This window comes from Trematomus bernacchii, unplaced genomic scaffold, assembly GCF_902827165.1.
Source record: "Trematomus bernacchii unplaced genomic scaffold, fTreBer1.1, whole genome shotgun sequence".
Lineage (NCBI taxonomy): Eukaryota > Metazoa > Chordata > Actinopteri > Perciformes > Nototheniidae > Trematomus > Trematomus bernacchii.
In genome coordinates, this window is record NW_022987817.1 from 111513 (window position 1) to 139455 (window position 27943).

A 27943-nucleotide genomic window follows, 5' to 3' on the forward strand; every position below is an offset into this window, starting at 1 on the left:
ACATGGGGACGATTTTATATTCACTATGACCGTTACTATTCCAGTGAGACGAAGTACGTCCGGTGACGGGAGTGATCCCATGTTAATTTTGTCCAAAAACCAGAGCATTCCCTTATCCCTGTTTAATGCCCAGATCCCCGTTAAAACCTTTGAAAATAAAGATGGTGTTGATCTGTATCCAAGTCTGAGTGTCCTTTGTTTCCACAATACACTTGCACATGTTGATGACTGTACAAATTCCCCATTCGCCGCCCCAGCTATAGCTCCCGTTAGGGAGGAGGCTAGTGGGAGTGCGCAGGTGAGAGTAATAAACCGCAGGCAGCACTGTTATAATGCGGTGCGGGTACAGGGACATTATGACCGACGTTTTTCTGTTAGAAAACATGCTATGCCTGAAGCTAAGACTCCAAATAATGCTGTTTACTATAGTGATAAGGGCTGCATTATAGCAACGCCCGCACTCGTAAAGAGGCGCGGGGCGGTGCGTTCAGGGGCCTTAGTAAAACACACTACGCCTGTAGAAGCTCCGATTAATGCCTCTCTCTCTCTAAGAGGAAGCAGCATTAGGGCGGAGCGCGCGCTCTCACGGGAGCGTGCCGTGGTGCGTTCAGGTACCTCAGTGGAAAATCTGCCGGTTTTTTTCTCTGAGTGGAAACTGCATTATAGAAAAACTGCCCTTTCTGTGTCAGCCCCCCATGGGTCAAACTTCCTTTTATGAAGGGTTTGACGGCGGAGTGGGCCACCAGAGAGTACCACAGCTTCATAGCTGCGGCCCCACAGCTGAGGGCTTGCCCATTAACACAATGTTATGGGGAATGGAAACTCAGCTGTGTACTGACAAGGTGGATGGACAGGACGCTGAAACGGGGCTATTCACTCCAGTTTTACAGCATCCCACCTCCTTTTATGGGCATGCGAGAGGTAAATCTGTCTTCCCAGGAGGAGATGGGTTTCCTCTCAGCAGAGATTCAGGCTCTGGTGCAGAAACAGGCTGTGTCTGTTGTGCAGCCTCAGCACAGAGAGAAGGGTCTTTATTCTATGTATTTCCTGGTTCTCAAGAAAACAGGGGAATTCAGACCTATTCTAGATCTTCGATGCCTGAATCGTCATATTTCCAAAAGGAAATTCCGCATGTTAACTGTGAAACAGTTACTAGGGCTTGTGCAGCCAGGCGATTGGTTCACCACCATCGACCTGAAAGACGCGTACTTTCATGTGGAAATTGTTCCAGAGCACAGAAAGTATCTGCGTTTTGCCTTCCAGGGAACAGCCTACGAGTACAACAGGCTGCCGTTCGGTTATTCCCTATCCCCACGCACATTCAGCAAATGTGTGGCTGCGCGCACACGTATGAGAGTTTTCTTTTACATAGACGACCTCATAGTTATGGCTGGGTCCCGGGAACAGGCAATGTGTTGCACAGCACAGTTGATCACACACCTAACCAAATTAGGTTTTGCGATCAATTGGGAAAAGAGCACCCCCATACCTCGCCAACAGGCGTTGTATTTGGGTGTGGTGCTCGATGCAGACGCGCTGCGTGCCACCCTGTCAGAGAGCAGACGTGCGTCCCTTCTCAGGGCGGTGCACAGGCTGCGACAGGGGGCGACAGTGACAGCTTTAACTGTCATGCAGACTCTGGGTCTCATGGCGGCTGCTCACATGGTGGTCCCGCTGGGGTTACTACATATGCGCCGCCTGCAGAGGTGGTTCTCCAGCCTGCGTTTGGACCCCAAGAGGCATAAACGACGGCTGGTGACCATCCCCCCCTCAGTGGAGGGCAACCTCCGGAGGGGGTCTCCACTGGGACGGGTGACCTCCTACATCACAGTGTTTACGGACGCCTCCAGAACAGGATGGGGAGGGACCTGCCTGAAGAGGGCTATAGGTGGGTGCTGGGCTCTAACAGAGTCTCAACACAGCAACCTCCTAGAGCTACGGGCAGTAGTGTTAGTCCTTCGGCATTTCATGCCCCTAATTCAAGGGAGACATGTAATGGTCAGGAGCGACAACAGCACCACAGTGGCTTATATCAACAGGCAGGGCGGAGTCCGCTCCGCCTCCTTGTTGACCACAGCGGAGGAGCTGTGGTTATGGGCCTCAGAGGTGGTGTTATCTCTGAGAGGCGAGTGGGTGCTTCACCCGGAGGTGGTGAAGCAGGTCTGGGCCCAGTTCGGGAGAGCAGAAGTGGACCTGTTCGCCAGCCGGCGCAACAGCCACTGTGCCCTGTGGTTCTCCATGGCCCTGAGCGACGACCCGCCCTTGGGGGTGGACGCGTTTGCACACGAGCCATGGCCAAGGAAGCTGCTATACGCCTTTCCACCGCTGCGTCTCATTCTCCCTCTCCTGGGGAGAGTGAGGCGAGAACGTCTGGCAGTCATTCTGGTGGCACCGGATCGCGTTGGGGCGCCGTGGTACTCAGAAATGACACAGATGAAGGTGGGCCAGCCCTGGGCGATCCCCCAGTTCTGGATGTCTCAAGAGGCAGGTGCAATCGGGGCGTTACCCACGCTCGGCCAACCTCTCCAGGCTTGGCTCCTGAGAGGGACAGGCTGAGACAGGGTGGATTGTCTGACAGTGTTATTCAGTCTATCCAGGCAGCTAGAGCAGGATCCACCACAGCCTGTTACAGGCCGAAGTGGCTGGGATTCCAGCGATGGTGTGAGGAGCAGAGAATAGAGCCCCTATCTTGTGAGCTAGGCTCTATTTTGTCCTTCTTACAGTTACTGGTGGACAGAGGGCTGGGGCATTCCACAGTGAAGGTGTATGCAGCAGCCATCTCGTCCTGTCATGAGGGATTTGGTGGCAGGTCAGCCTTTAGTCAACCACTGATGTCGCGGTTTTTACAGGGGCTTAGGAGACTGCGCCCTGTAGTGCACGTCTCCACCCCGCAGTGGGACCTGCCCCTAGTGCTCGAGGCTCTGGCCTCGGGACCATTTGAGCCTCTGGAGCTCTCCTCTCTGAAAGCATTGTCGTGGAAAACAGCTTTGCTTCTTGCCTTAACGTCAGTGTCCGAGTTAACTGCTCTGTCGGTGCACCCGGGTTGTTTACTAATTCAGGGTGACCAAAGCGGCGCGACACTTAGACCGAACCCCTCCTTTGTACCTAAAAACCTAAGGAGTGCGTTCAGGTCGAGGGCTATTCAGTTAGGGGGTTTTAGTCTCCCCCCCATGGTGGGGCCAGGGAGGCTAAACTGCACCTCCTCTGCCCGGTGCGTGCGCTAGCATGCTATGTAGAGCACACGGCTGCCCTTAGACGCACCGAACAGCTGTTCGTGTGCTTCGGGGGCGGGGTGATCGGGAAAGCTCTGTCTGTGAGTGCATTGCACATGCCTACGGACAGGCGGGGAGAGCCTGCCCCACAGGGATTTGTGCACACTCCACACGGGCTGTAGCTGTATCAACAGCCTTATTCAACGGTGTGAGTGTGGAGGATATATGCACAGCGGCGTCTTGGTCGACGCCAGGCCCCTTTATAAGGTTTTATCTCTTGGACATGTCTGGCTCTTTCTCCTCGTCTGTGCTTGCTGGGGCAACACAGCATTTGTAGGGGAGGGGGGGGTTGTGGGTCAGTTGGCATCTGACCCCCTCCCCGGACGTGATGCGCCTTCACCTTTCCTGGGCCCTCTGAGGGTCCCGGGAAAGGCGCGCTGCCCCCCTCCTGCCGAGAGGATACCCCCCACATTTTTAGTCCTCTCACACTCTGCATGGGGTCAGTGCTTGAGTGTGAGGCTTGGGCGCTGGCGCTCTCCCTGTTATCCTTAGGGATTCAGGAAGGCAGGTGCGTAGTAAGCCCATACAGGGCCGAGGGGGCTCTCCCCATCCGTTACGGGCGGAGGGGCTGCCCCCCTCCTGCCGAGAGGCAGGGGGAGGATAGCCCCCCACATTTTTAGTCCTCTCACACTCTGCATGGGGTCAGTGCTTGAGTGTGAGGCTTGGGCGCTGGCGCTCTCCCTGTTATCCTTAGGGATTCAGGAAGGCAGGTGCGTAGTAAGCCCATACGGGGCCGAGGGGGCTCTCCCCATCCGTCTAGGGCGGGGGGGGGAGGGTCCCCCGGCACTGTTTTTTGAGCACACTTTCTGCGAGGCAAGCGCAGCAGGGTGTGCTCTGTCAGCCGCAGCCCAGATTTCTCCTCGGTCACAACCGGGTTAAAGGAGAGGGGGGGGGCAGCAGCTGCTGACCAGAAAAGCCGGTCAGGGGCAGTAGGGTGGATTGGTGTTGGAAAGACAGTGCGCGTATACATCAGGGCTCCACCCACTGTACCCATAGAGTCCAGTAGAGGGCGGAGCCTGTGAGAGATATAACGGGGGGTTACGTATTGTAACCCTTGTTATATAAACACAGGCGGAGCCCTCTACTCAGGGCACTGTCTGTCCTGTTCCGCTCGCTGAAGAGAGGTATAGGATAGCAGTCAGGAGGCAAGGCCTCCTTTTATACGGTGTGATGCGCGCGCATTCAGGTAGGCCCGCCCTGGGCCGGCTACGTCTATAGAAGTCTCAGTGGGAGAATGCACGCGGGATAAGGTAGTACCCATAGAGTTCAGTAGAGGGCTCCGCCTGTGTTTATATAACAAGGGTTACAATACGTAACCCGGCGTTATCTGTGCTGGGTTTAACATCCCATCAGCCTCCTGTCAGCTGCTGGTTCAAACCTGCACCATGCTGCCCTCTGGTGGCTGCTCACACAAACTGCTCAGGGCAAACTGCATACAGCCTGACATCACAAACAATACCCATGATACACTTTAAGATCCACATCCAAGAACCAGGGGCCTTTCTCATTTCACTAATTTCCCCTCCTCGACTCCTCGAAGCCTCGGCCCTCCGGTAGTTGTTTTGCATGGGCCCCTGGCCGGCTCTGGGCCCCAGTGCGTTGCACCGGCTGCACCGGCGATAGTTACGCCACTGATGTTGAGTGAAGCTAACATGAACTGCTGTATATTAGGGACAGTAACAAGAACAATGTGTCACTCATTCAACACTTTTAACTACTATACATTATTTTTCTGTATTTGCAGTTTTATTTGGAAGCAACTAAAGCAGGTACAAACCTGTATTGATTTAAAGAAACCTGCTCCTTCTGCTGCACGTCGAGGACTTCTGTTCTTGGAATACAATAACCCAACATTACACTTTAGGGTGTAACATGAAGGGATGAAGGGATGTAAGGATGGAGGAATGAAGGGATGGAGGAATGAAGAGATGAAGGGATGAAGGTATTGATGAGGCAGGAAGGGGAATGGATGAATGAATAGGAAAGGTGGGTTGTGGGGTTAGAGGTCAGCTGGAGGTGAAGCTGCTCCTGAACATAAGTGTACTAATAACATAAATACACACATACAGTAAATGTTTATTACTCAGGTCATGGTTTAAGTTTGTTGAGGACTAGACTATATTGAGACAAGTTTATCATTTCTTAAGAGGTGAGAGAGAGTTGTTCCACAATGTTGGCCTGTGTGAGCGGACCCCACTGAAGCAGCTTGTTGCCCCCCCCCCATCACGTCCATTCATCAAATATGTGTTATATGTGAATCTGAAAGTGACTAGTACTTACAGCTGTCTGATAATGGACTGCAGTCAAGTATGAAATAGTTTCTTCTAAAATGTTATAAAGTATAACTTTAAAGTAAAATACCTCTAAACTGAACTTCAGTTCTTAAATAAATGGAGTCAAAGTTACTTTGCAGCGAGAAGTTAAGGGTCAGAAACATTTGAGGCGTAACAACATGTATTTATTGTTAAAAGACTTGTTTACTGACTTTCCTGCTCTGCTGACTTTGGCTGTAGATTGTATTGTACAGTGGTTGCATATCCTTCATACTGAGTCACACCCATGCACGTCACAGGTGTGATCCGGTCCGTCTTGTTTTTGTGTTTACTGTACTTTAATGCCACGTCTTCAGATAAAGGTGAACGGTTTATCAGAGACAGCATCTCACTCTTTCTCTCTGTGTCTCTCTGTTTCTCTCTGAAGGAGAATCAACAATCTCAGGTTTTTCTCAACAAACAGCAGAATCTCTGGTGAGTTTCCTACAAATCTCAAACACACTGGATACCACAATCTGATTTAAAGAAATCTCAAGGTAGGACTACTCTTTAAGGCAAAACGTTACATTTAGTGCATTGAATGTGTCTTTTTAACTTGTGTATTGTATGTTTTTGATTGGATATTGTTACTGGTAAATGTTCTGTATTCTTTACCTGCTTAGGGACTATGGACATAAATTGGCATTTTATACAGATGGTCATTAATTCTCCCTATCAAATAAATAAATAAATGAGATCATTTTGTTTTCTAAGCTCTGTTATGACATATTCAGTTGTTACAGATATCATACTTCTCTCTGAAATCTTTCAGTTGCTTCTTTATTGTCGGCCGTTAACATTTTACTTTTGGTGATATTACTTTGATATTATGTCAACAATACTTTAGATAACTCTCTCCTTATTTCCAGTGGTGCAGGGTTTTTGATCAATGTCGTAGAACAAAATGTAAAATAAGGAAGTGCCAAAATGCTGAATCATTTGCTGGTTTTAGAACTCATTCCTGCGCCACCTTTTGGCATATACTGTCTGATATTCAAGAAGACGTTCACCTTGTTCTTATATAAAGTAACAGAAACTTAGACGGTGAGGAGGATCAGTTAACTTGTACTTTACTTTGGTGGAAAAAGTATTCAGAGTCTTTACTTCAGTAAACGTACCAATACGATTAATATCAAAGACTCCTTTCACAAGTAAATGCATTTTAAACCAAACTTACTCTCACTATTAGAGTATCAAAAGTAAGGGGGCTAATTTAGCAGGAAAATGTATTTCATATGTGCTCTATTATAATATATGACATTATTGATTGTTAATATTGTTGTAACAATTAGCATTTTACTTCAGTAATTTACTGCATATTGTAATCTACAGATGACACACACTGCTCCTCTTTGTGGAATGCAGTAAAGCCTGTTCTCTTCCTTCCTGCTCTCAAACAGAGCCAGCTACCCCCTCTCAAGGTATGTGATGGTTCCCTCACTTGTATATGTTCAGGTATGAACAACAACAAGCTGGTACATGCAGAGGCTGCTTCCTCCTTCACTGCATTAAGTGAAGCAGAGCAGGAGGAGACTGGGGCCGTTTCTCAATGTCGAGTAGACCTGCTGCAGTAGGGATGGGTCCCGAGCCCCGGTATTAACCGGCCGTGGTACCGTTAAGCTCCGACGTTATCTGTCTTTTTATCGGTACTGGAGACATGTAAAAAATATGTCATATGTATTATTGCTACACAAACATTATATTGCAGTTTTAGTGTCACCAACTCCGTTTCTAAGACGCAAAAAGACTGCAAAATGCGTCTTTTTTGTATTTTCGATCTTTCCAATCCCGACGAGAGATCTCTCTCCCCCGCCTGTGTGCGAGGGGGCGGGGCAGTTTACACACACGCAGCTGCTACATGCAGCAACACACACACACGGAGGGGATGGCGGAGAGAACGCGCTCCGAGGTGTGGTTAAACTTTACCCGTCTCGATGTGGACAATGCTCGTTACCAAATGTGCAATAAGAGTTTAGCATGTAAGAGCCGTAACACGAGCAATTTGTCTAAACATTTAGCAGAAGTGCACCACATTCAGACGGAGAAATGCACCGGGTTTGACTGTCTTTCTAGTAGATCTGTAGCCCCATCCACGAGTAACGTTTCCACGTCAGGTGTTATGTATGCTAGCAGCAACACACGGAGCTAACTCAATGATACAAACATGGGTTAAAGATTAGAGGTAACTGAGTTTCAGCCATTCTGTTTACAGTTCTGTCATCAGATTATTTAATACCATTTGTTAAAACATTGTTGTTTCTTTTGATGTGAAATATTATGTATTTAATTGAAATAAAAAGCAATGTTAGTTTTGTTCACAATTTGTTTAGTTAGTTTACCTTATTTTTTTCTCCAAAAGAACCGATAAGAGTACCGTTAAAAGACCGGACCGATAAGCGGTATCGATAAAAGTAGTAGTACCGTTAAAACCTTAACGATACCTATCCCTATGCTGCAGAGCCACTATTTCAAGTATACTACGTCATCAAGTGGCGCCGAAGGACTGTTTAAATGCATGTTAAATGCCCAGCATTCGGCGCCACTTGATGACTTAGTATACTTGAAATGGTGGCTCTGCAGCAGGTCTACTCGACATTGAGAAACAGCCTTGCTGTCTGTCAGACTACTTTACTCTACCAAAGATGGACGACTTGCTGTTGTTGCCCATATAAGCTGTGGACAGCCGGCAGTCAGAGCCCTGAGCCTGTTGTTCAGGTCTCAGGCTAGAAAAGGACATTCCCAGAACAATTGACCATATCTTCCCTTCTAAAAGGGTTACATTAATAATCTTTTTTCTCAAAGTAATGATAAACCTGTGAGTTGGATGTAGAAAAGTCAGAATCAATATAGATTTTTTTATTTTTAAAGTAAATTCAGATTGACATAGTAAAAAAATGTAAATTATAGTGTCCGTCCAAAAATAAACCATTACTTATAGTGAAAACCACCCTTGGATAATGGGTTAGTAGACTAAAAGCTTTAGGAATCCAAAGTACAACATATAATAAGTACCTTGTATCAAGATTGATGCAAAACAAGTGACATTTGACCTTTTTAGAGAGGTTTAGTAAAAAGAAACCCACTTCTGGGGTGATTTGGGTGCATTTTTAATGCATACATGCAGTAAATACATATGAACTCTCTTTTTATTATTTAGAAAGTGCTTCAGAAATCAATAACATAAATGTCTTGACATTAATTTATAAACCAAAATGAATTAATTGTATAGGTCTAGCCTCCCTATATCTGTGTGTGAAGTTGTTCCATCCTCAAAAACTAAAAACTAATGTTTCTGCAGTCTGCAGCTTCTAGCAACGGCCTTCTGTTAAAGAAAGGACACTGAATGTCCTGAATGTGGCATCACACACAGGACTTGAGTCTGAACCATAGACTGTATATATAAATGGACGTAGGGTCCGTGACGTCACCCATAGGATTCTGCAGAGTTGCCGAGAAGCCCTTAGTAGGCGGAGTCGGCCACTAACGGCTCGACAGTGACGTCTGAGTCTAACTCCCGCCTGCTCCAGCCTGCTCCAAATAAGGGCAAAGAGGCGGAGCCGAGGCGGGACCTTCTGCCTCCAGCTGGGAAGTAACAGAGCTAGCTCAAGCTAAGAAGCTAAGCTAACATGCTTCCCCATCAGCACACTGCCGTCACATTTTACGTTTCTAAGGTAAGCGGACATGAAACTATTCAGCAAAACTATAAATAATAATCTAAGTTATTAAGTTTTTAGCATAATACTTCAGAATCTTAAAATCCCTTAACGTTTGTATGCAATGTGCTAAATGCAACACTGGAATCAAGCAAATATTAATATGTTTGCATGACATTAGTTATTTATATTTTGCTATCACTTAATTATACGTTTAATACATTTAAGTTAAGCTAAGGTGCATGTGATGGTAGCTAGTTAGTGCTCTTACCTGTGAGGCCTCCTCCAAACAGCATTATAACCAGACTGTATCATTAAAACTATAAGTACCAGTTCTAGATCCTTGACTTTAGACAAACAATTCAAAAGACAAAATGTATTTAAAGACCAATCTTTATTTGAAGGTGCCTCTTAACCTGAGATATTAGTTATACAGTAATAGTATTGACAATCTAAAAAAACTGAGCAACTCAACAGTCAACTTTATATTTCTTATTGTCTAAAGCATTTATTATTTTCATTTTCCCCTCTCATATTCAGTGTGGAGTGTGGACGGATTGAGACAGCGTGGTGTCCAGAGAGCTGCAGAGACTTCAGGGAGAAACCTCCGTGTGATGGACGTCCTGTCTGTTGGTTTGGAGAGGACTGAGGGGCTTTCCTCAGCGAGGAGGACCAGGCCTGATGGAGGAGCCCATGCATAGCTGATACCACCTGATCATTGTCTGTCACTTTATTTGACTAAATGTGTTTACTTATACATTTAATAGGTTTACACCTTCTGTCCATATGTGCTTTTTATTTAAAACATGTTTGATTCACTTTTGGTTCAGATTTCAATAAATTGAATTTGTATTTGCACTCCTTTTGTCCATTATTCTTACTGAAAATGTTAGATTACACATTCACATCCGACTGAAGATTGGCCCCATTTATTTGTGACATTGCAAACTCTGCGGTACAAGGTACATGTTGTGAAGCTCATAAAGTGAGGCAAATAGAAATAATCAGCTGATGGAGTGTAGATGTGGAAATAGGTGCATTCAATCAGCTGACAGTGTTTTCACAATAAAAGTAGTTTCTTAGTGAATGTCCTGTACTGGTCTTAAAATCTCATAACATCAGCTTTTCATTTTCCTCTTGGATGTTCTTCTTGACCCTCAGAGAAAGAGGAGATGCTGAGTCGTGTCTTTCAGGCATGTCCTTTCTAACAAAAATTACAGGAAACATAAAACATATTATTGCAGAACAAGTGTGTTATTTATGAAAGAGGTGTGTTTGTGTTTAGGGGCTGTAGATATAATTATTTTGTAATTGTAATGTTTTATTTTATTTCAACAGTGAGCTACAAAGACAATCAGATTATGAATGAACAGTATGACATTCATCAACATTGAAATGTATTTTATTATCAAAATAATATTTAACTGTTATCAAAACGTAGTGCAACTGTAGAAGCTTGCTCTGTTCTCTCACTGAAATCATAACTTTTACCACGTTTTTTACAGACAATATTGAGAGATAAATAGCAGTTGTTAACATTCATTACGTAGCTGATTAAAATCATAAACACATAAATAAAGTACTCGAATTTCACTTACCGCAAAACGGCATTCATGCACCGTCTGTTTTAACCGCAGAGCGAGTCACAATAGTCCGATATATAAGCATGAAGAACAAACAAACACGGCCGGGATCAAGTTGTGTTCCCTGGATGAACTGAGCAGGCAGAGTCCCTGTAGCTTCACGGAGACGGAGCAGCTAGCAGAGAGACAAAAAGCTAACAGCAGCAGTCACCTGACAGAGCTGTCACTCAATGTGACCACGCCCTAATTTATGCAAAGACTTTAAGACCTAATATAAATAAAAGGGTCGTGTTAGAAAACAATTCACTCACAGATTCATAATCATGAAGGTGGAATCTAACTATATCTATAATAATATTTATTGGATCCATAGGTAGAAACATGTTTTTTTAGGCTGTAAAATTGGGCATTTTAACATGGGGCTCTATGGAAATTGCTCCTTTCTGCAGTCAGCGCCTATCGGCCAATATATGAACTGCAGTTTGTGGCACTTCCGTATTGGCGTCCCGGCTCTTCCCCTGAGTTTGCCGCTTGGTCTGAACACAGCAGACAACAGGAGTATTTACAGCATATACAAACAAAAATACTGCATGTGGGTGCACACTTACATTCTCTGTCTTACTGTTACATAATGTCTGAGATTAAGTTAGCTTCATTATATCTCAATCAGTGATTAAGTGAATAATAAAGTTTCTATCGGGTCACTATCAGCCTGTCACTCATTATTTTCAGGGAGGGGGCGGGGTTTGGAGGAACAGAGGAGACGGTGATCGAGGAAGCTTTTTTCCTCCTGCCTTCAAAAACTTTACACACGTATATATCGTCTGAGAATTGCTAGAGGACATTCATACTCTGCAATCCAAGACTTAATTAAATCCACCAAAAACCTGACATGATTGTAACGCGATTATTTTTGAAAAACATAAATCCTTGTGTCTCTGAGCCGCAGCGACACGGAGTGATTCAGAGCGGGTCCTTCTGCTGTTGGTTCTGGACTGGTGTTCTTGTGTTGGTGGATAAAGCAGACTGCTCTGTGTTTGGTGTTGCTGTGCCGCTGTCACGTCTGTTCCCTGATCTCTGCGTCACCGACCGATTTGATATTCAAAATATATAAAAAAAACGTTATAGTAAAGCCGCGGCCGGAAAATCAGGAAGCAACGTTACTACGCTATAATCGATTATCTTCCGTCACTGCTTCGATACCGAATTGTCCACGTCCGCATCGCAATGCATCGTAGAAACGATTATTTTCAACACCCCTACTTGGCGTTAGAGTTGTGCTTTGTTTCGGTAAAAATTGTTCATATCGTCAGGTAGCTGAGTTTCTTCCCGTTAAGTGGGTATGACACATTAATAGGTTGTTAAATGTTAAGAAGCCCTGAGACACAGTTTTGTGAATATTGTTGTGTTTTGGCCCCGGGGGCGGGGGCATGGGGTTTAACAGGTTGACCATATATGCAATATCTCTTTAGTGAAAACCAAATATTACAATACTTTGACCAAATCCCTGGATAAGGAGAAGGTTGATTATTGGTGCTTTCACAACATATTCACACAATGAGATTTTTGATGAATAATCTAATGTTAAAGTGGACCTATCATGCTATATTTGAATAATATAGTGTAGGACCATACCTATATAAGGCATATTTATACTTTTTTTTTTTCAAAATACCAAACAGATCATGCATTTTAGCCATGCCTCATTTTGCTCAATTTGAAAAATGTTAGCTCTGTTTTTGCAAGTTGATTCTGTGAGCAACAGCACCATCTAGAGGCCTGGCATATGTACTACAGCGTCTCCAGCGCTTTCGAACGGCAATGCCGTGGTTGTCTCCTCCTGATAGGTGGAGAGTTGGCCCAATAGCCGTAGCGCCACCGTCCTGACGTCAGGACAGTGTTCAAATCTGGATCAGTTTTTATCAGATCCGTTGCAGCCCCTTTTTTAGAGATTTGGGTATGGAGGAAAATAGAGAGGGTTGTGTTTTCTGACACTTGGTGAGTTCCCTGGAACACCGGGGACACATATTCATGTAGAAAAGACGTACAAAAGTGCATTTTGCATGATAGGTCCCCTTTAATATAACTGCTGAGTGAGTAAAATCATATTATAAAACAGTCTGATAAGATTAGATCACTTTTCTGAAATGCACCCAGGATAAGACAATTATGGAATGTAACAATATCAGAAACCTAACACAGAACCTAATCTCTTATCACGATACTGATATTATTACATTATAGAAGATTTCATTGCCCTGTACAGTATTTAATTGTCCATTTCTACATTGTGCTCTCACTTGTTTTAACATATATATACTTATTCCTGCATTTAGGTACACATGTTTCTTTTTATGTTTTAAGTATTTAAAATTGCAGAGGAGCCTTAGATTAGGTTAGAGGGTCTTAGATTTCTTTGCTATATCTACAAAACCTTGAATCATGAACCTTTAGACTTTGAGTGATGTCAGTCTATGGCCCAGCCCTCATCTGATCGTAGACTCAGCAGTTCCTTGGAAGTGCCCTGTGAGAAGGTCCATGCAGCGTTTACTGCCTCAATAAAGCCACACACATTGTAAAGGACAGCTCCCACCCCGGTGTTCACCTGTTGGACCTGCTGCCCTCCAGGGGGCGCTACAGGTGCCCCCTGTTGGACCTGCTGCCCTCCAGGGGGCGCTACAGGTGCATTAAAACAAAGGCAAACAGACTACAGACACTTTCTCCCCCAGAGCAATCACTGCACTCTGGCTCTATCACCCCTCAGTCTTCCTCCCCTGCACATTAACCCATACATACAATATATATCATTTATACAAACATATTCCTATTCTTTCTACAACTGAATATAAGTCCTGCAAGTTGTTATTTTACAGAAGTATGAATGCTGAGGGTCTTTGTTGTTCTACACTCCGTGAAGGTATTTCATGTTCGGGGTCATTTGTTTTTTGTCTAACATGGCTTTGTGCAAGTGACAATTGTTGTCGTCTTCTCTGTGAACGTTTTTATCGCTGTTCTTTTGCCATTTTGAGATTTAAATTTCCAGCGAAATCTATACCAAGAAGTGTTTTAGCACACCACGTGACACACCTGAACGAATCACGTTGTCAGAAATTGACACCAGCCAATGGGATTTCGTTTTTCGGTTTAAGACCTCTTTGTACTTTCACGATTGGTTGCTGATACAAAGGAAATGACCATATTTGGATCCGATGAGATTGTGCAGGAGAGACGGTCGGACGGAGCTTTCCAATAGTCGCGTTCACACCAAGTACTTTCCTGTACTCAGTTCCGGCACTCAGTGCCCCGGCACTTTTTACCCCAGGGCACTTAGTACCAATCGCGTTCACACCGGAGTACTTTTCCCTGAGGGAAGATTACGCAAATGAGCCGCTGACGTCACTTCTTCTTCTTCTGCTTTGGGTTTACTGGCAGGCCACAAACCACTTCACGGCGAGTACAGTAGGTGGCGGTATGCACCTTAAAGTTGTTTGCAATCCGCTACAAAAACAAGAGAAGAAGAAGAAGAAAAACTTCCCGCGTATACTGCGACGCCCACCCACTCGCTGTACATTAGGCGTCTGTTGTTTACCTTCCGACCTCAGACATGATGGAGATGGAGTCGACTGAAGTTGTGCTGTTTGTGCACATCTGAACAGCGTGTAAATTGTACATTTTAAACATTTTGACAATAAAGCTGATCTTTTGTACAGTGCTTTTGTTTCTCTCTTTTATTTTCCAGTCAAGACAGGCAACATTACAATAGTGTACAGTGTGGCAATATAATAACAATAAACTGTGCCAGGTGTGTTGTATGCACAGTAAATAGGCTCAGCAGCAAACCCACCTTTATTATTTATTATATATCTTCCTGAGACCCACTGCATCCGTCTGCCATAAACACTATGGAAACATACATGTTAGTTTCGGCCCATAGTGGACTCCATTTTGTGTTGTGTAAAATGGGGGGGGAATTAAAAGTTTACAAATCCCCATGTCCTCCTCAGAGGACAATCATAAAAACATTTAGGTTTAGGTCAAATAATATTTAAAATGATATAAATTATCATATTTGTGTATGTGCCCCTGCCATTCCTCCAGAAGGTTGCAACATTGATGATAAATAAATGACAAATAAAGCTTTGCCAGTTTATAACCGATGAAACATGATGGTATCAGAATAATCACTTACATGTGATGTATAGGATGCTACACAGGTCACTAAAGATAAAGTGTCAGGAGAAATAAGCAAGATACAGGATCTGTTTAATCGCCATGTAGGTTCTCTTTATTGCACTCTCAAGACATAACAGTAAATAGAAGTTCACATTTTTAATGTAAATAAAATAGAAGTTGTACATGTAAATTAACATTATCAATATAAAATAAAGTATCAGTTCTATCAAGACTATATAATAACAGTAATAACAATAATATAAAATAAACTGTCCCAGGTGTAGGGATAGGCTCAGCAGCAGACATTGTTAACAGTGGCAACTATAGGGAGGAAGACCTGTTGGCTTTCACTAGCTGGGAAAGCACTTCCAGAAACCCATTCTGAAAAGTGGTTTGTCGCTCATCCTGGCGCTCCTGGCGCCGCTCGCGCTGCGCCGACACTTCATCCTGGTGCTCCATCTGGTGAGCATCTTGTCCTCCGTTTCCTGGGCCTTGGTGAACAGCACCATCTGATCCCCGTGCATCGACTCTTTCACCACGGCACGCCGGTCCTCCAACGCCTCGACGTTGTCAAAGAAATTCACATCCCGTGCCCGCTTTCCTAAGAGGGGAAAATAAGCAAGATACAAGATCTGTTTAGTCGCCATGTAGTTTTACAACATACTAGGAATGTGTTTACTAGTCAACATTGGACAGGGTGCAGGCCGGGACAAGACAGTGTACACAATGCAGGTGTATAGTAGAAGATAATATAGGAGCAAATAGCATAAAATATATATATATATATATATATATATATATATACACACACACTGAGTGTGTGTGTGTGTGTGTGTGTGTGTGTGTGTGTGTGTGTGTGTGTGTGTGTGACTTTTGTGTTTCTGCCCCTGCCATTCCCGCACAAGGTTGCAAAATTGTTGATAAATTCAAGCACCGACACCTGTCTGCTCTCACATTCGCATTGTATCTTGCGGGAACCAATCTTTATTCTTTTCACTCTCTATCCAAGCTGCAAATTGAGAGAGAGAACCATTTGACCATGATGTAGAGGAAGAGAAAGAGGTTTCAGAATGTGAGGATCACATTTCTGAGAATTCTGAGTCTGACAGTGACTTTGAAGAAGAGGATGAGATTAGCATCAGCTAGTTACAAAAAGGCAGGGTGTTCTCCTAAGGAATACCCTTTCCGTAAAAGTTGAAATGCTGTAGCATTTTCTGAAATGTTGTAGCATTTTGTGAAATGCTGTAGTGTTTAGTGAAATGTTATTTTGACTTGCACTTCAGGGCCACCGTATCATTTGAAGAAACTAAAATAAAAATCATATTCTGGATTTGTTAACACTTTTTTGTTTACTAGATAATTCCATATGTTTTATTTCATAGTTTTGATGTCTTCAGTATTAATCTACAAAGTAGAAACAATAAAAAATAAACAAAACCCATTGAATGAGAAGGTGTGTCCAAACCTTTGACTGGTACTGTATATAAAGCTATTGTAGACTATACATCTTTATTTCTTTTGTTTCTGCAGATACATTTTTCTGCAGAAACAAATCTGCCCCAATTAGAGTGAGTGGTACAAAGTCACTGTTCTACAATAGTGCATCCACCTATTAAGTTCCTTAAAATACACTGTAGGATTCTTATCAAATAAATCTGAGTCGCACATAAATCGGCAGGGTCGGTCGGAAACCGGAAACAAACAATATTTTCTTTTAGGCCTGAGGTGTTTACCACTTTATAGGATCAGGTCACATGTGAGTCAATTAAACAGCTATTAGTGGCTGATTTCTCTTTTGACTTGTTAGAGAGTCCTGGTTCTTGGATGTTGAGCCTAAAGTGTATCATGGGTATTGTTTGTGGTGTCAGGCTGTATGCAGTTTGCCCTGAGCAGTTTGTGTGAGCAGCCACCAGAGGGCAGCATGGTGCAGGTTTGAACCAGCAGCTGACAGGAGGCTGATGGGATGTTAAACCCAGCACAGATAACAGCATGCAGCTCGCTCTGTAGTATGAAACAGATTGATACACATACACACAAAGAAATACAACATACAGTACAGGTTGATGTGTTGATGGAAATATACACAAAGGATGCACTCTGTTTAGTAGAGTGAAGGGATGTCTTGATTCATTTTGAGGTCACCTGAGGCTTTTTGTATTTGTTTTGTTTAGATATTTTGACTTTTGTGAGTCTTTGCAGTCGTTTTGAGTCCATTTATAGAAGTTGTTCTTCAAGTCATTTTATATGTCTTGTGTTTTTTTGTATTTTCCATTACAACTGCAACTTGGTTATTACAACCTCTCAAATCAGTCATTACAACTTCACGAATCTGCTCTGTGGCAGTATACATCGACAAATCTGTGGCTTTGACTTTTGCTACACTTCTTGCGATGAATGTGTCGCAAAAGTAATTTTCACCTGTAGATGTGGGGGAGGGAGGGGGGGTTGGAGCGAAGGGGCGGAGCTATCACAACGACGAGGCTCGGGTCAGTCATTCAGTCAGGTCGAACCAGATGACTGCGGGGCTAACAGTCCGTGTCGCTACCAGTCCGCTGACATGGCGCGTCAATCAACGGTACGTTTTGCCCATTACTTCCCCAGTATTACTTTGAATATTATTATTGTGATTGAGGATTAAATCCGCTATGAAGACCACCGTTTTATATCGTGCAGTTTAGCGGCAAAATAACGTCAGTTAGCCAGCTAATGCTAGCTTTGTTGAATTTATGCTAGCTAAACAAGTAGTGGTTGTACTGTAGTCTATACAGCAGTAATTAATATATTATAGCCTACTGCTTTGGCACTAACGGTTGATAACCGTTTATGAAAATAAAACCAATTGAACTGTACTGAAATAATGACAAGTTTTATAATTGTCTTGGGCTCCTGCTGTGTTTTTAAAGCCTTTGTAAATTATCCATGCTATTTTCTATTTAGAACGAAGACTTCAGAATCTTAAAATCCCTTGACGTTTGTATGCAATTGTGCTAAATTCAACACTGGACTCAAGCATGACATTAGTTATTTATATTTTGCCATCACTTAATTATACGTTTAAAACATTTAAGTTAAGCTAAGGTACATGTGATGATAGCTAGTTAGTGCTCTTACCTGTGATGCCTCCTCCAAACAGCATAATAACCAGACTGTATCATTAAAACTATAAATACCAGTTCTAGATCCTTGACTTTAGACAAACAATTCAAAAGACAAAATGTATTTAAAGACCAATCTTTATTTGAAGGTGCCTCTTAACCTGAGATATTAGTTATACAGTAATAGTATTGACAATCTAAAAAAAAACTGAGCAACTCAACAGTCAACTTTATATTTCTTATTGTCTAAAGCATTTATTATTTTCATTTTTCCCCTCTCATATTCAGTGTGGACGGATTGAGACAGCATGGTGTCCAGAGAGCTGCAGAGACTTCAGGGAGAAACCTCCGTGTGATGGACGTCCTGTCTGTTGGTTTGGAGAGGACTGAGGGGCTTTCCTCTGTGAGGAGGATCAGGCCTGATGGAGGAGCCCATGCTGGGCATAGCTGATACCAACTGCACAGGCCTAGTCTGTCACTTTATTTGACTAAATGTGTTTACTTATACATTTAATAGGTTTACACCTTCTGTCCATATGTGCTTTTTATTTAAAACATGTTTGATTAACTTTTGGTTCACATTTCAATAAATTGAATTTGTATTTGCACTCCTTTTGTCCATTATTCTTACTGAAAATGTTAGATTACACATTCACATCCGACTGAAGATTGGCCCCATTTATTTGCGTTGCAAACTCTGTGGTACAAGGTACATGTTGTGAAGCTCATAAAGTGAGGCAAATAGAAATAATCAGCTGATGGAGTGTAGATGTGGAAATAGGTGCATTCAATCAGCTGACAGTGTTTTCACAATAAAAGTAGTTTCTTAGTGAATGTCCTGTACTGGTCTTAAAATCTCATAACATCAGCTTTTCATTTTCCTCTTGGATGTTCTTCTTGACCCTCGGAGAAAGAGGAGATGCTGAGTCGTGTCTTTCAGGCATGTCCTTTCTAACAAAAATTACAGGAAACATAAAACATATTATTGCAGAACAAGTGTGTTATTTATGAAAGAGGTGTGTTTGTGTTTAGGGGCTGTAGATATAATTATTTTGTAATTGTAATGTTTTATTTTATTTCAACAGTGAGCTACAAAGACAATCAGATTATGAATGAACAGTATGAAATTCATCAACATTGAAATGTATTTTATTATCAAAATAATATTGAACTGTTATCAAAACGTAGTGCAACTGTAGAAGCTTGCTCTGTTGTCTCACTGAAAGAATCACTTTTACCACGTTTTCACAGACAATATTGAGAGATAAATAGCAGTTCTCACTAATAGCTTTGCCTTCAATACCTTAAATTAGAAAGCTGACAAAGTAATATTGCTTGTTAACATGTAACCCTTTGCATGGAAAAACCCCTCAACTTCACTGATGTGTATGTGATCTAGTATTTAGTATTGTTTAATGGAATGTATATCAGTGTATTAAAGTCAATACTTCATTTATTTAAACCAATATATTTCTTGATTCTTTGTACAGTATGAAAAAAGAGTATTTGTACCTGTGCTGAAGTTCACTGCTGTGAGGAGTCCAGTTCTGTCTCTCACTCTCTGGTCCAGCCTGTCTGCATCACCTGGACACTTTAAACAAACGGATATATATGTAAAGAACCATGTGTACAAACAATATAACTTATTCTCTTCTGTTGAACATGTTGGATTGTGTATTTTCCGAGTCAGGGTCCTTTTTATTTTACTGTAACTTTGGAAGTTGTGTTACCAATGCTTACTGTTTATTTGATACCAATTTGGTAATACAATTAATAAAAACAACAAGATTTGGGGTTCTTCAGATATGACTGACGTTAACGTGTAAGCTCAATAATGAACTCCAGCTCAACCAACCATATTGTAATATCTAAGTAATCATCTTGAAATATGACATTAATAATTGTAATATACACACATCTTATTGTGAGGTTGACTTCACATACACTACTTCGACGTTAGCTTGTCTACATACTTGAGCATAGCGGATTTAAATTAACCTTAGCGATGCATACAGTTCCTAGAACTTCCTACCTACATAATAAAATATCTCTCTAAGTTACAAGGATGACCTTATTTTACCAACCTCAAACAGAAGCCGTTTGTTCTACAGTATTATCCCACTTAACGCTTAACACTTGTCTATTTCGTTTTAACCTTCATGTATACAGTCTATGGTTTTAACTTGCAGGCTACGATTAGCATCGTTAGCACAGATGTAGCTACCACTCGCTTACACGCTAACCCAAGCCTTAACATTCATTACGTAGCTGATTAAAATCATAAACACATAAAAAAACCGCATTCATGCACCGTCTGTTTTAACCGCAGAGCGAGTCATAACAGTCCGATATATAAGCATGAAGACACGGACCGTTAGCCCCGCAGTCATCCGGTTCGACCTGACTGACCCGAGGCTGAGCCTCGTCGTTGTGATAGCTCCGCCCCTTCGCTCCAACCCCCCTCCCTCCCCCACATCTACAGGTGAAAATTACTTTTGCGACACATTCATCGCAAGAAGTGTAGCAAAAGTCAAAGCCACAGATTTGTCGATGTATACTGCCACAGAGCAGATTCGTGAAGTTGTAATGACTGATTTGAGAGGTTGTAATAACCAAGTTGCAGTTGTAATGGAAAATATATTTAAAAAATATATATTTTTCTGCAAGTGAACATTTCATCACTAAGTTCATTTTTTTTCTACATGCCACAAAACTTTTTTTTGTATTCTGTGACTTCAAATTTGGTTCACAGATACATGGATATTTTATACAAGTGTAAATGTATGCACACAAGCTCAGATTTTTTTCTGCAAGTACTCACATCAGGTTTTACACGCTCTCGCATTTTGCACCATATCTACCTTCATATCGAACAGTGCAACTTGGTATATACTTGAGAAATCAAACTGTGAAAGTGAAACAATTGAGAATGTAAATTGTGCAAATCAAAGCACTATTATAATTTAATAGGTTGATTTGATTCATGAATGGCATTTATTTCAATTAAATATGTCTTATTATCATTAAAAGTGACGTGTTATAATGGATTATGATGGACGTAATGAAAAACTAGAATATCTTTCATAAAAATTAATAATTTGTTCGGCACAAAAATGGAAAAAATAACAACAAAACAAACAAACATGAAAATATATTAACATCGGTATCGGCATCGGCCCAATTGTTAATCCAATCGTCGGTATTGGTAGAGGCTTTGTGTCAATTTGTAAACTTTTTGTGTTTCTTTGTTGAGTAGAAAGGTCTAATTGAAAGGGGAGCATGGTTGGACATGATATTACCAAATCATTGAAGTTAACTAACGAGCTGTTGTTGATTATTTTCAGTTCATTCAGAGAGATGGACTCTGAAGGCAGCGGGACGATGGAGGTGGCGGCGCTCGGACGGCCTTTCGGTCTTGGGATGTTGTACGACTGCCGCAAAGACTCTCTCGTCCCTGGTGAGGAAAAAACATCACCTGTAAAAAAAGAACAACAACATTTTCTTTTTGCCCCCACAAGGAAACACACAGATAGAAAGTTATGAATCAGTTATTCCAGATGTCTGGTTGATAGCATGGATTTGACTTTTGTGATGTTGCAGAGTTGGAGGAAGCAGGTTTGCGCTAGCTTTTTTATGTGAGGCTCAAGTTCAGATTCTGGTCAAAGATCACAGGTTTCCTGAGTAGGGTTTGACGTTGGGGGGCCAGGGTTCTGATGCAGGGTTTAGAGACAAAGTTACCAGGAACACTAAGAAAGACCTCTGTTTGTCTGAATTTAGATCAAGAAGGTTAAGTGACATCCATACAGGCAGTCATGGAGAGTACTAATATTACCCATAATTTTGTCTAACTGAAGAGTAAATCTGCGTGTCGTCAGCGTAACAGTGGTGAGAGTCAGGGAACTATACAGGAAGCACCACTGAGGGAATCCTCATCTTTGTTTCAGTATAGATAAGAGACAGAGACCTGAGAGAAAGTTAGAAGTTGGAACTCGACAAAGGATTCTTTAAAAAACATACAGCAAGACAGGCAACAACTTGGCCCCAAATCTCATTTTAATTCAGCATGGAGACCAGCTATCTAGTATACTCCAGACGTTGATGAGAAGGGACCATCTTAGCTTTTGACCACCTGTACAGTAGAAGCCCAGATCCAACTGTTTCCTGCTGCACACGAAGGCATTTGACTTATATTTTGTTATATGGCTTTCCCTTAAAGTTAGTGTGTATTAAGGACCTCGATTCTTTCTTCTTCTTTTACAGGACTGAATTTGTGGGACCGTGAGAACCTTAAAAAACATACTGGAGAAAGACCACAGAACTATAATGATTGTGATATAGTTGCATCTGAATCAATTGAGGACAAATCTTCAGCACTAAATGTTGAAGCATCACTGAAGGCAAGTTTCTTGTGTGGACTGGTAAAGGTTGAAGGATCAGCCAAATACCTGAACGATAGTAAGACTTCCAAAAATCAGGCCAGAGTAACTCTGAAGTACCAAGCTACCACAAAGGTCCAAGAACTGTCCATGAATCATCTTGGAAGAGACAATGTGATACAGAAATCTGTCTTTGATAAAGGAATAGCAACACATGTAGTCACAGGTATCCTTTATGGCGCACAAGCCTTCTTTGTCTTTGACCGTGAGGTGTCTGTCAACGAGAACCATCGAGACATTCAGGGCAACTTGAAGGTGATGATCAAGAAAATCCCCTGCTTTTCAATAGATGGTGAAGGCTCGCTGAAAATGGAAGACAAGGACAAGGCAAATGTTGAGAAACTGTCCTGCAGATTCTTTGGAGACTTTTTCGTTCAGAAACCTCCGACATCCTTTCAGGGTGCAGTAGAGGTGTACCAAACACTGCCAAAGCTGCTGGGAGCCAACGGGGAAAAAGCAGTACCAGTGAAGGTCTGGCTGTTGCCTCTGACATGTTTAGATTCTTCTGCCGCTAAACTTGTCCGTCAGATAAGTATAGGATTAGTTGAAGAATGTCAGAGTGTCGTGGAGGACTTCAGTGACCTGGAAATGAGGTGCAATGATGCACTGAGAAGCCAAACTGCACAGCAGTTCCCACAGATTGGAAAAAAACTCAAAACCTTTAAACAGAAGTGCTCTGAGTTCAAACTGGAATTCCAACGAACCCTGGCAAAGAAACTTCCATCAATCCGAGGAGGAGGAGAAGAAGAAGCTGTGCTCGCAGAGGAACTGAGGAAGACATGTTCTTCTCCTTTCAACAGCAAGGACCTGAACGAGTGGATGGACTGTAAGGAGAGAGAAATCTCCATTTTGAAGTCGTACACCAACAGGATGAAAAACACCCAGATCGTTCCACGCGAAAATGATCTTCATGAAGAAATTCTCAAAGCAGAGCACGCTGTGTGTTTTGTCTTCACCTCGCTGGGAAGTGATGAACCGTACCTCTCAACTTTATCAAACTACCTTCAACAAACACCCAAACCAGACGATGCCCAAGATCCCCCCCCTCCAGATCAATGGTACAACTCAAGAGAAGAAATGGAAGCAATGCGGCATAAAGCAAAGCTCTTCAGTGATTTTGCAGAGGCCAACAAGGAGAACAAGAACATCACATTCCTGACGGTGGGTTTAACAAACGAGACACAGAAAGGTGCCAGCATCTACCTTTATACAGACGGCCTTTCTGTCAATGAGAACTTTGAGCCGCCTTCAAAGCCTGCAACAGTAACAGGAAGTGATTTAAACCACAACAGTGTGACGCTGAAGATTTCTCCACCCAGATTTGGAGCAGAGGACATCACCTCCTACTCTGTTGAGTACTGTGTCAGAGGAGAGGACGGCTGGAAACAAGAGACAGCATCCAAAGCTGAAGAAGTCACAGTGAGCGACCTGAGTCCTAACACAGAGTACATGTTCAGATGCAGGGCACAGACACCAGTAGGTGCCGGGCCAGCCAATGAAGTCAGTGGATCCATTCAAACCTTACCCTGCAGCCCTCCTGGAAAACTCCACGTTGAATCTACCTCAGGTGAGATATCAGTCAGCTGGGAGAAACCTGCTGAGCTCGGACAAGATGTCCACGTTTTGAGCTACATCGTGGAGTACGCCAAACCAGACCAACAGGTGAAAGAGGAAGATCTCCACTGGGAGCAAATGATGGCAGGAGCTGAGAAGGCGATCATTTCAGGACTTCAGCCAGAGACAGAATACGCTGTCAGGGTCAGGTGTGATTGTGGTGCAGCTGGAAGAAGCAAAGAAAGCATCGCTGTTAATGTCGGCACTACTAAACATGCACATCTTAAAGAATTCCTCAAAAGTAAAAGCAAGAGGATCAATTCTGAATCTCCCTCAGTTTACAAACTGCCTCTGACAGAAGAAGACATGGAAGTTGATGGATGCCGGAGGTTCAACTTTGGCAAAGAAAGCATGAGTGAAAATCGCACAATAATGCTTTTCGGAGCAGCTGGATCTGGAAAGTCCACTCTGATCAATGGACTCATCAACTACATCGTTGGTGTAGAGTGGGAGGACGATTTCAGATTCAAGTTAGTTGTCGAGGATCAGTCAAGATCACAAGCTGAGAGCCAGACCTCTGAAGTCACTGTGTACAACATCAACCACCAAGAGGGCTTTAAAATCCCTTACTCTCTGACCGTTGTTGATACTCCAGGTTTTGGAGATACAGGAGGAATAAAAAGAGACAAGGAGATAACAGAACAGCTTCTTAATCTCTTCTCTTCAAAGCGTGGCATCAGTGAAATTGACGCAGTGTGTTTTGTAGCTCAGGCTTCTTCAGCTCGGCTCACACCAACACAGAAGTATGTGTTTGATTCTGTGCTCTCAATCCTTAGCAAAGATATGGAAGAGAACCTCCAGGTTCTGGTGACATTCTCAGACGGCCAACTCCCACCAGTTCTAGAGGCGATCAATGCTTCAGGTGTCCCATGTCCTAAAACAGAAAACGGGCTGCCAGTTCACTTCAAATTCAATCATTCTGCCTTGTTTGCACAGAACCAATCATCTGCTGCTGCTGACTCCAGTGAGGATGAGGAAGATGGAGGCTTTGATCAGATGCTCTGGGAAATGGGGGCAAGAGGCATGAAGAGGTTCTTTGTTGCTTTAGCTAAGATAACAACCAAAAGCTTGACAATGACAAAGGAAGTCATCAGAGAAAGAAAGCAGCTCCAGATCTCAATGGAACATTTAAAGAAGCAGGTTAAAGTAGGGTTAGCCAAGCTTGAGGAGATTAAAGAGACAACTGAACAACTTAAACTGCATGAAGCAGAGATCAACAGAAATAAGGATTTTAAGATCCCAATAGTTTATACAAAGCCTGTTCAAATAGACATATCTGGCACTGGAAAGTTCTTCACCAACTGTCAGGTGTGTAATGTCACCTGTCATTCAGAATGTCCATATGGCAATGATGCAGATAAAAGAAAGAGTCCTGCAATGGGACCAGATGGAAACTGTACTCAGTGTAAAGGCAAATGTCATTGGAGTAAACATTTTAACCAGACGTACAGATGGGAGTATAAGGAGGTTAAAGAAATGCAAACATTGGATGATCTGAAAGAAAAGTACCTGAAGGCCTCAGAGGCTAAGGTAACTGTTCAGGAAAGGATAGACGAAATGAAGGCTGAATATAAGCGTCTTCAGACTGGACTGATGGAGATGATGCAGAGGTCTGATGAGTGTCTGAACAGACTAGGAGAGATCGCACTGAAGCCAAATCCTCTCTCCACTCCAGAGTACATTGACCTGCTCATTGAGGGAGAGAAATCTGAGGCCAAGCCAGGCTGGAAGCAACGAGTCCAGCAGCTGATGGACATTAGAGGACAAGCAGAGCTCATGGGTAAAGTAAAGAGAGGAGAACACCTGCTTCAAAGTCCTGAGCGCCCAGAGGACACCGGTGACATGTTTAAAAAAAAATTAGAGAAGGTTGTAAGTTGAACTGATCAAGGCCCAGGGAAGGAGGAAGCCAGAGGAACAGGGGGGGTGAAGTCAGGATATTTTGTGTCTTCGAAAGGCATTTGTGATTTGCTGTTGATTTTTGTTGTTGTGTTAAAATGCGAAGGCAAAGTAATATTTTTCCAGGCAAAGTTAATGAAACTGAAACAGTTTGAAGCCAAATCTTTAGAGTACATTGACCTGCTTATTGAGGGAGAGAAACCTGAGGCCAAGTCAGGCTGGAAGCAACGAGTCCAGTACCTGATGGAGATGAGAGGACAAGCAGAGCTCATGGGTAAAGTAAGGAGAGGAGAACACCTGCTTCAAAGTGAAGAATCTTAATCTGAGGGCAAAATCAAGACCAGCTCCAACTGAGACCAAGACAAGAGCTGAACATGATATCAAAGAAGAGACGTGTAAATACACAATTAAACAAGACAGGATAGTGAGTGATACTGATCAAGAGTCCTTGATGGCCAACGCAACCAAGTGACGATGACACAAATACTCATGGGTCATTTATTTTTATTTTCTGTTCTTACAAAGTTATCGTTTAACTGTTTTTTTAATCATGAAAGATTACATTTTTTAAAGCAAGATGGTTTGTCTTGAAGAAATGCTGAAGGAGCAGCCGAGAGAAGCTCCTCCAGAGTCCACAGTGATCACAAATCCTTTGGATCAAAACCAAACCAAGACCAAACAGATGGCAGCAAGACCAAGAGGAGATGTATCAACAAACTGGAAGACGTCTGTGTTTTTATATCTGAGATGATCTCACCAACCCTGGGACCCATCTACTTCCTGTTTGGCATGTGTGTTGCTATGGACCAGGGGGAGGTGCTGCCCCGTGTGAGGCTGTTTGGATCAGCGGTTCTGTAGGAATATGAGAGAACCCGGTCCACCCAGCGCTGAGGTGGAATGCAGTTCAAAGTGAAATGTTGGACTCTTTACTTCACCACTCTACTCTTTACTCTTCTGCATCGGGTACCTTTACATTTATTACTATAGCTTCATTGTGATTATACTTTTACACACTTTCACCTGTGTGACATTTTGAATGCAGGACTTCTACTTGTAACAGTATCTATACAATGTGGTATTATAACTATAACCAAAGTAAAGTATCTGAATACTTCTTCCGTCACTGATACAACACATGAAGTCCAAATAGACCCGCACTCAGAGCTCTAGTGTTAATCAATGAATTACAAAGCTTTATTGTTCTCCTGCACAAACATCTCCCTGCAGGAGCAATCTGCATGTTCTGTTTGACAGGAAGTAACATGTACCATGTGCATGAAATGTGGAAGTGTGATTGTTTTGTGCAGAAATCATTAACGTCCTGACACCATCACCACCAATGGAAAAGATGAAACCTGCAAGTTTATTAAAAGTGATGTTTATTTTCTATTATGATCATTTACAAATATCAGATTATTGCTAAATGTTTTTTCTGCTCTTCATGTTATTTCCTTTGAGATGTGTAACTCTACGTGAGTTTTGTTAATGATGGATTGTATTGCTGAGTGTCCTGAAATGATACGGTGGCTCCTGCTGGATGATGGAGACCTTTCTAAACGTTAAACAATAACTCAGACTAATGGAAAGTTTATTTTAATCAGAACAACAGATATGAGAATAAGGAGATTAAAGAAGATCTATCAACAGCTGAAAGGAAAAAGTATAACTTTTAAATATTGTATTTTTCACAAAGTTTGAATTTATTTCCATTGTAATCGTTTTACTGTGTTGTTGTTTTAACCGGGTTATCAACTTCCTGCTTAGTTTAACATTTAATTTACTATTAGTTTAATATTCTTTGAGTTTTAAAAACATTATACCTGATACTGATGTGTATTGATTATCATTTACTGACAGATGGAGAAATCATTCATTAACAATAAATAAATGTCATTTTGTCTCAAATGTT

The 27943-nt window shown here is 42.5% G+C and overlaps 1 protein-coding gene across 5 annotated transcripts; it reads left to right on the forward strand.

Annotated features, from left to right (window-relative positions):
- The first annotated feature begins 5899 nt into the window (after positions 1-5899).
- On the forward strand, positions 5900-27943 carry LOC117498819. Of its 5 annotated transcripts, XM_034150964.1 has the most exons (4): positions 5900-6019; positions 6917-7005; positions 21433-21545; positions 22349-27943. In XM_034150964.1, exons 3-4 carry the CDS (start codon positions 21446-21448, stop codon positions 26014-26016), a joined length of 3768 nt encoding a protein of 1255 aa, XP_034006855.1. In that variant the 5' UTR covers positions 5900-6019; positions 6917-7005; positions 21433-21445; the 3' UTR covers positions 26017-27943. The 5 variants fall into 5 exon arrangements, 1 of the variants encoding a protein (XP_034006855.1); XR_004557612.1 differs by lacking the exons at positions 21433-21545; positions 22349-27943 and adding an exon at positions 9019-9051 and having other exon boundaries at positions 5901-6019; XR_004557613.1 differs by lacking the exons at positions 21433-21545; positions 22349-27943 and adding an exon at positions 8890-8918 and having other exon boundaries at positions 5901-6019.

Coding starts and splice junctions, on each gene's coding strand:
- LOC117498819 (XM_034150964.1), top strand. CDS start 21,446: ATGGACTCTGAAGGCAGCGGGACGATGGAGGTGGCGGCGCTCGGACGG. Junction 21,546..22,348: donor CAAAGACTCTCTCGTCCCTG/GTGAGGAAAAAA, acceptor CTTCTTTTACAG/GACTGAATTTGTGGGACCGT.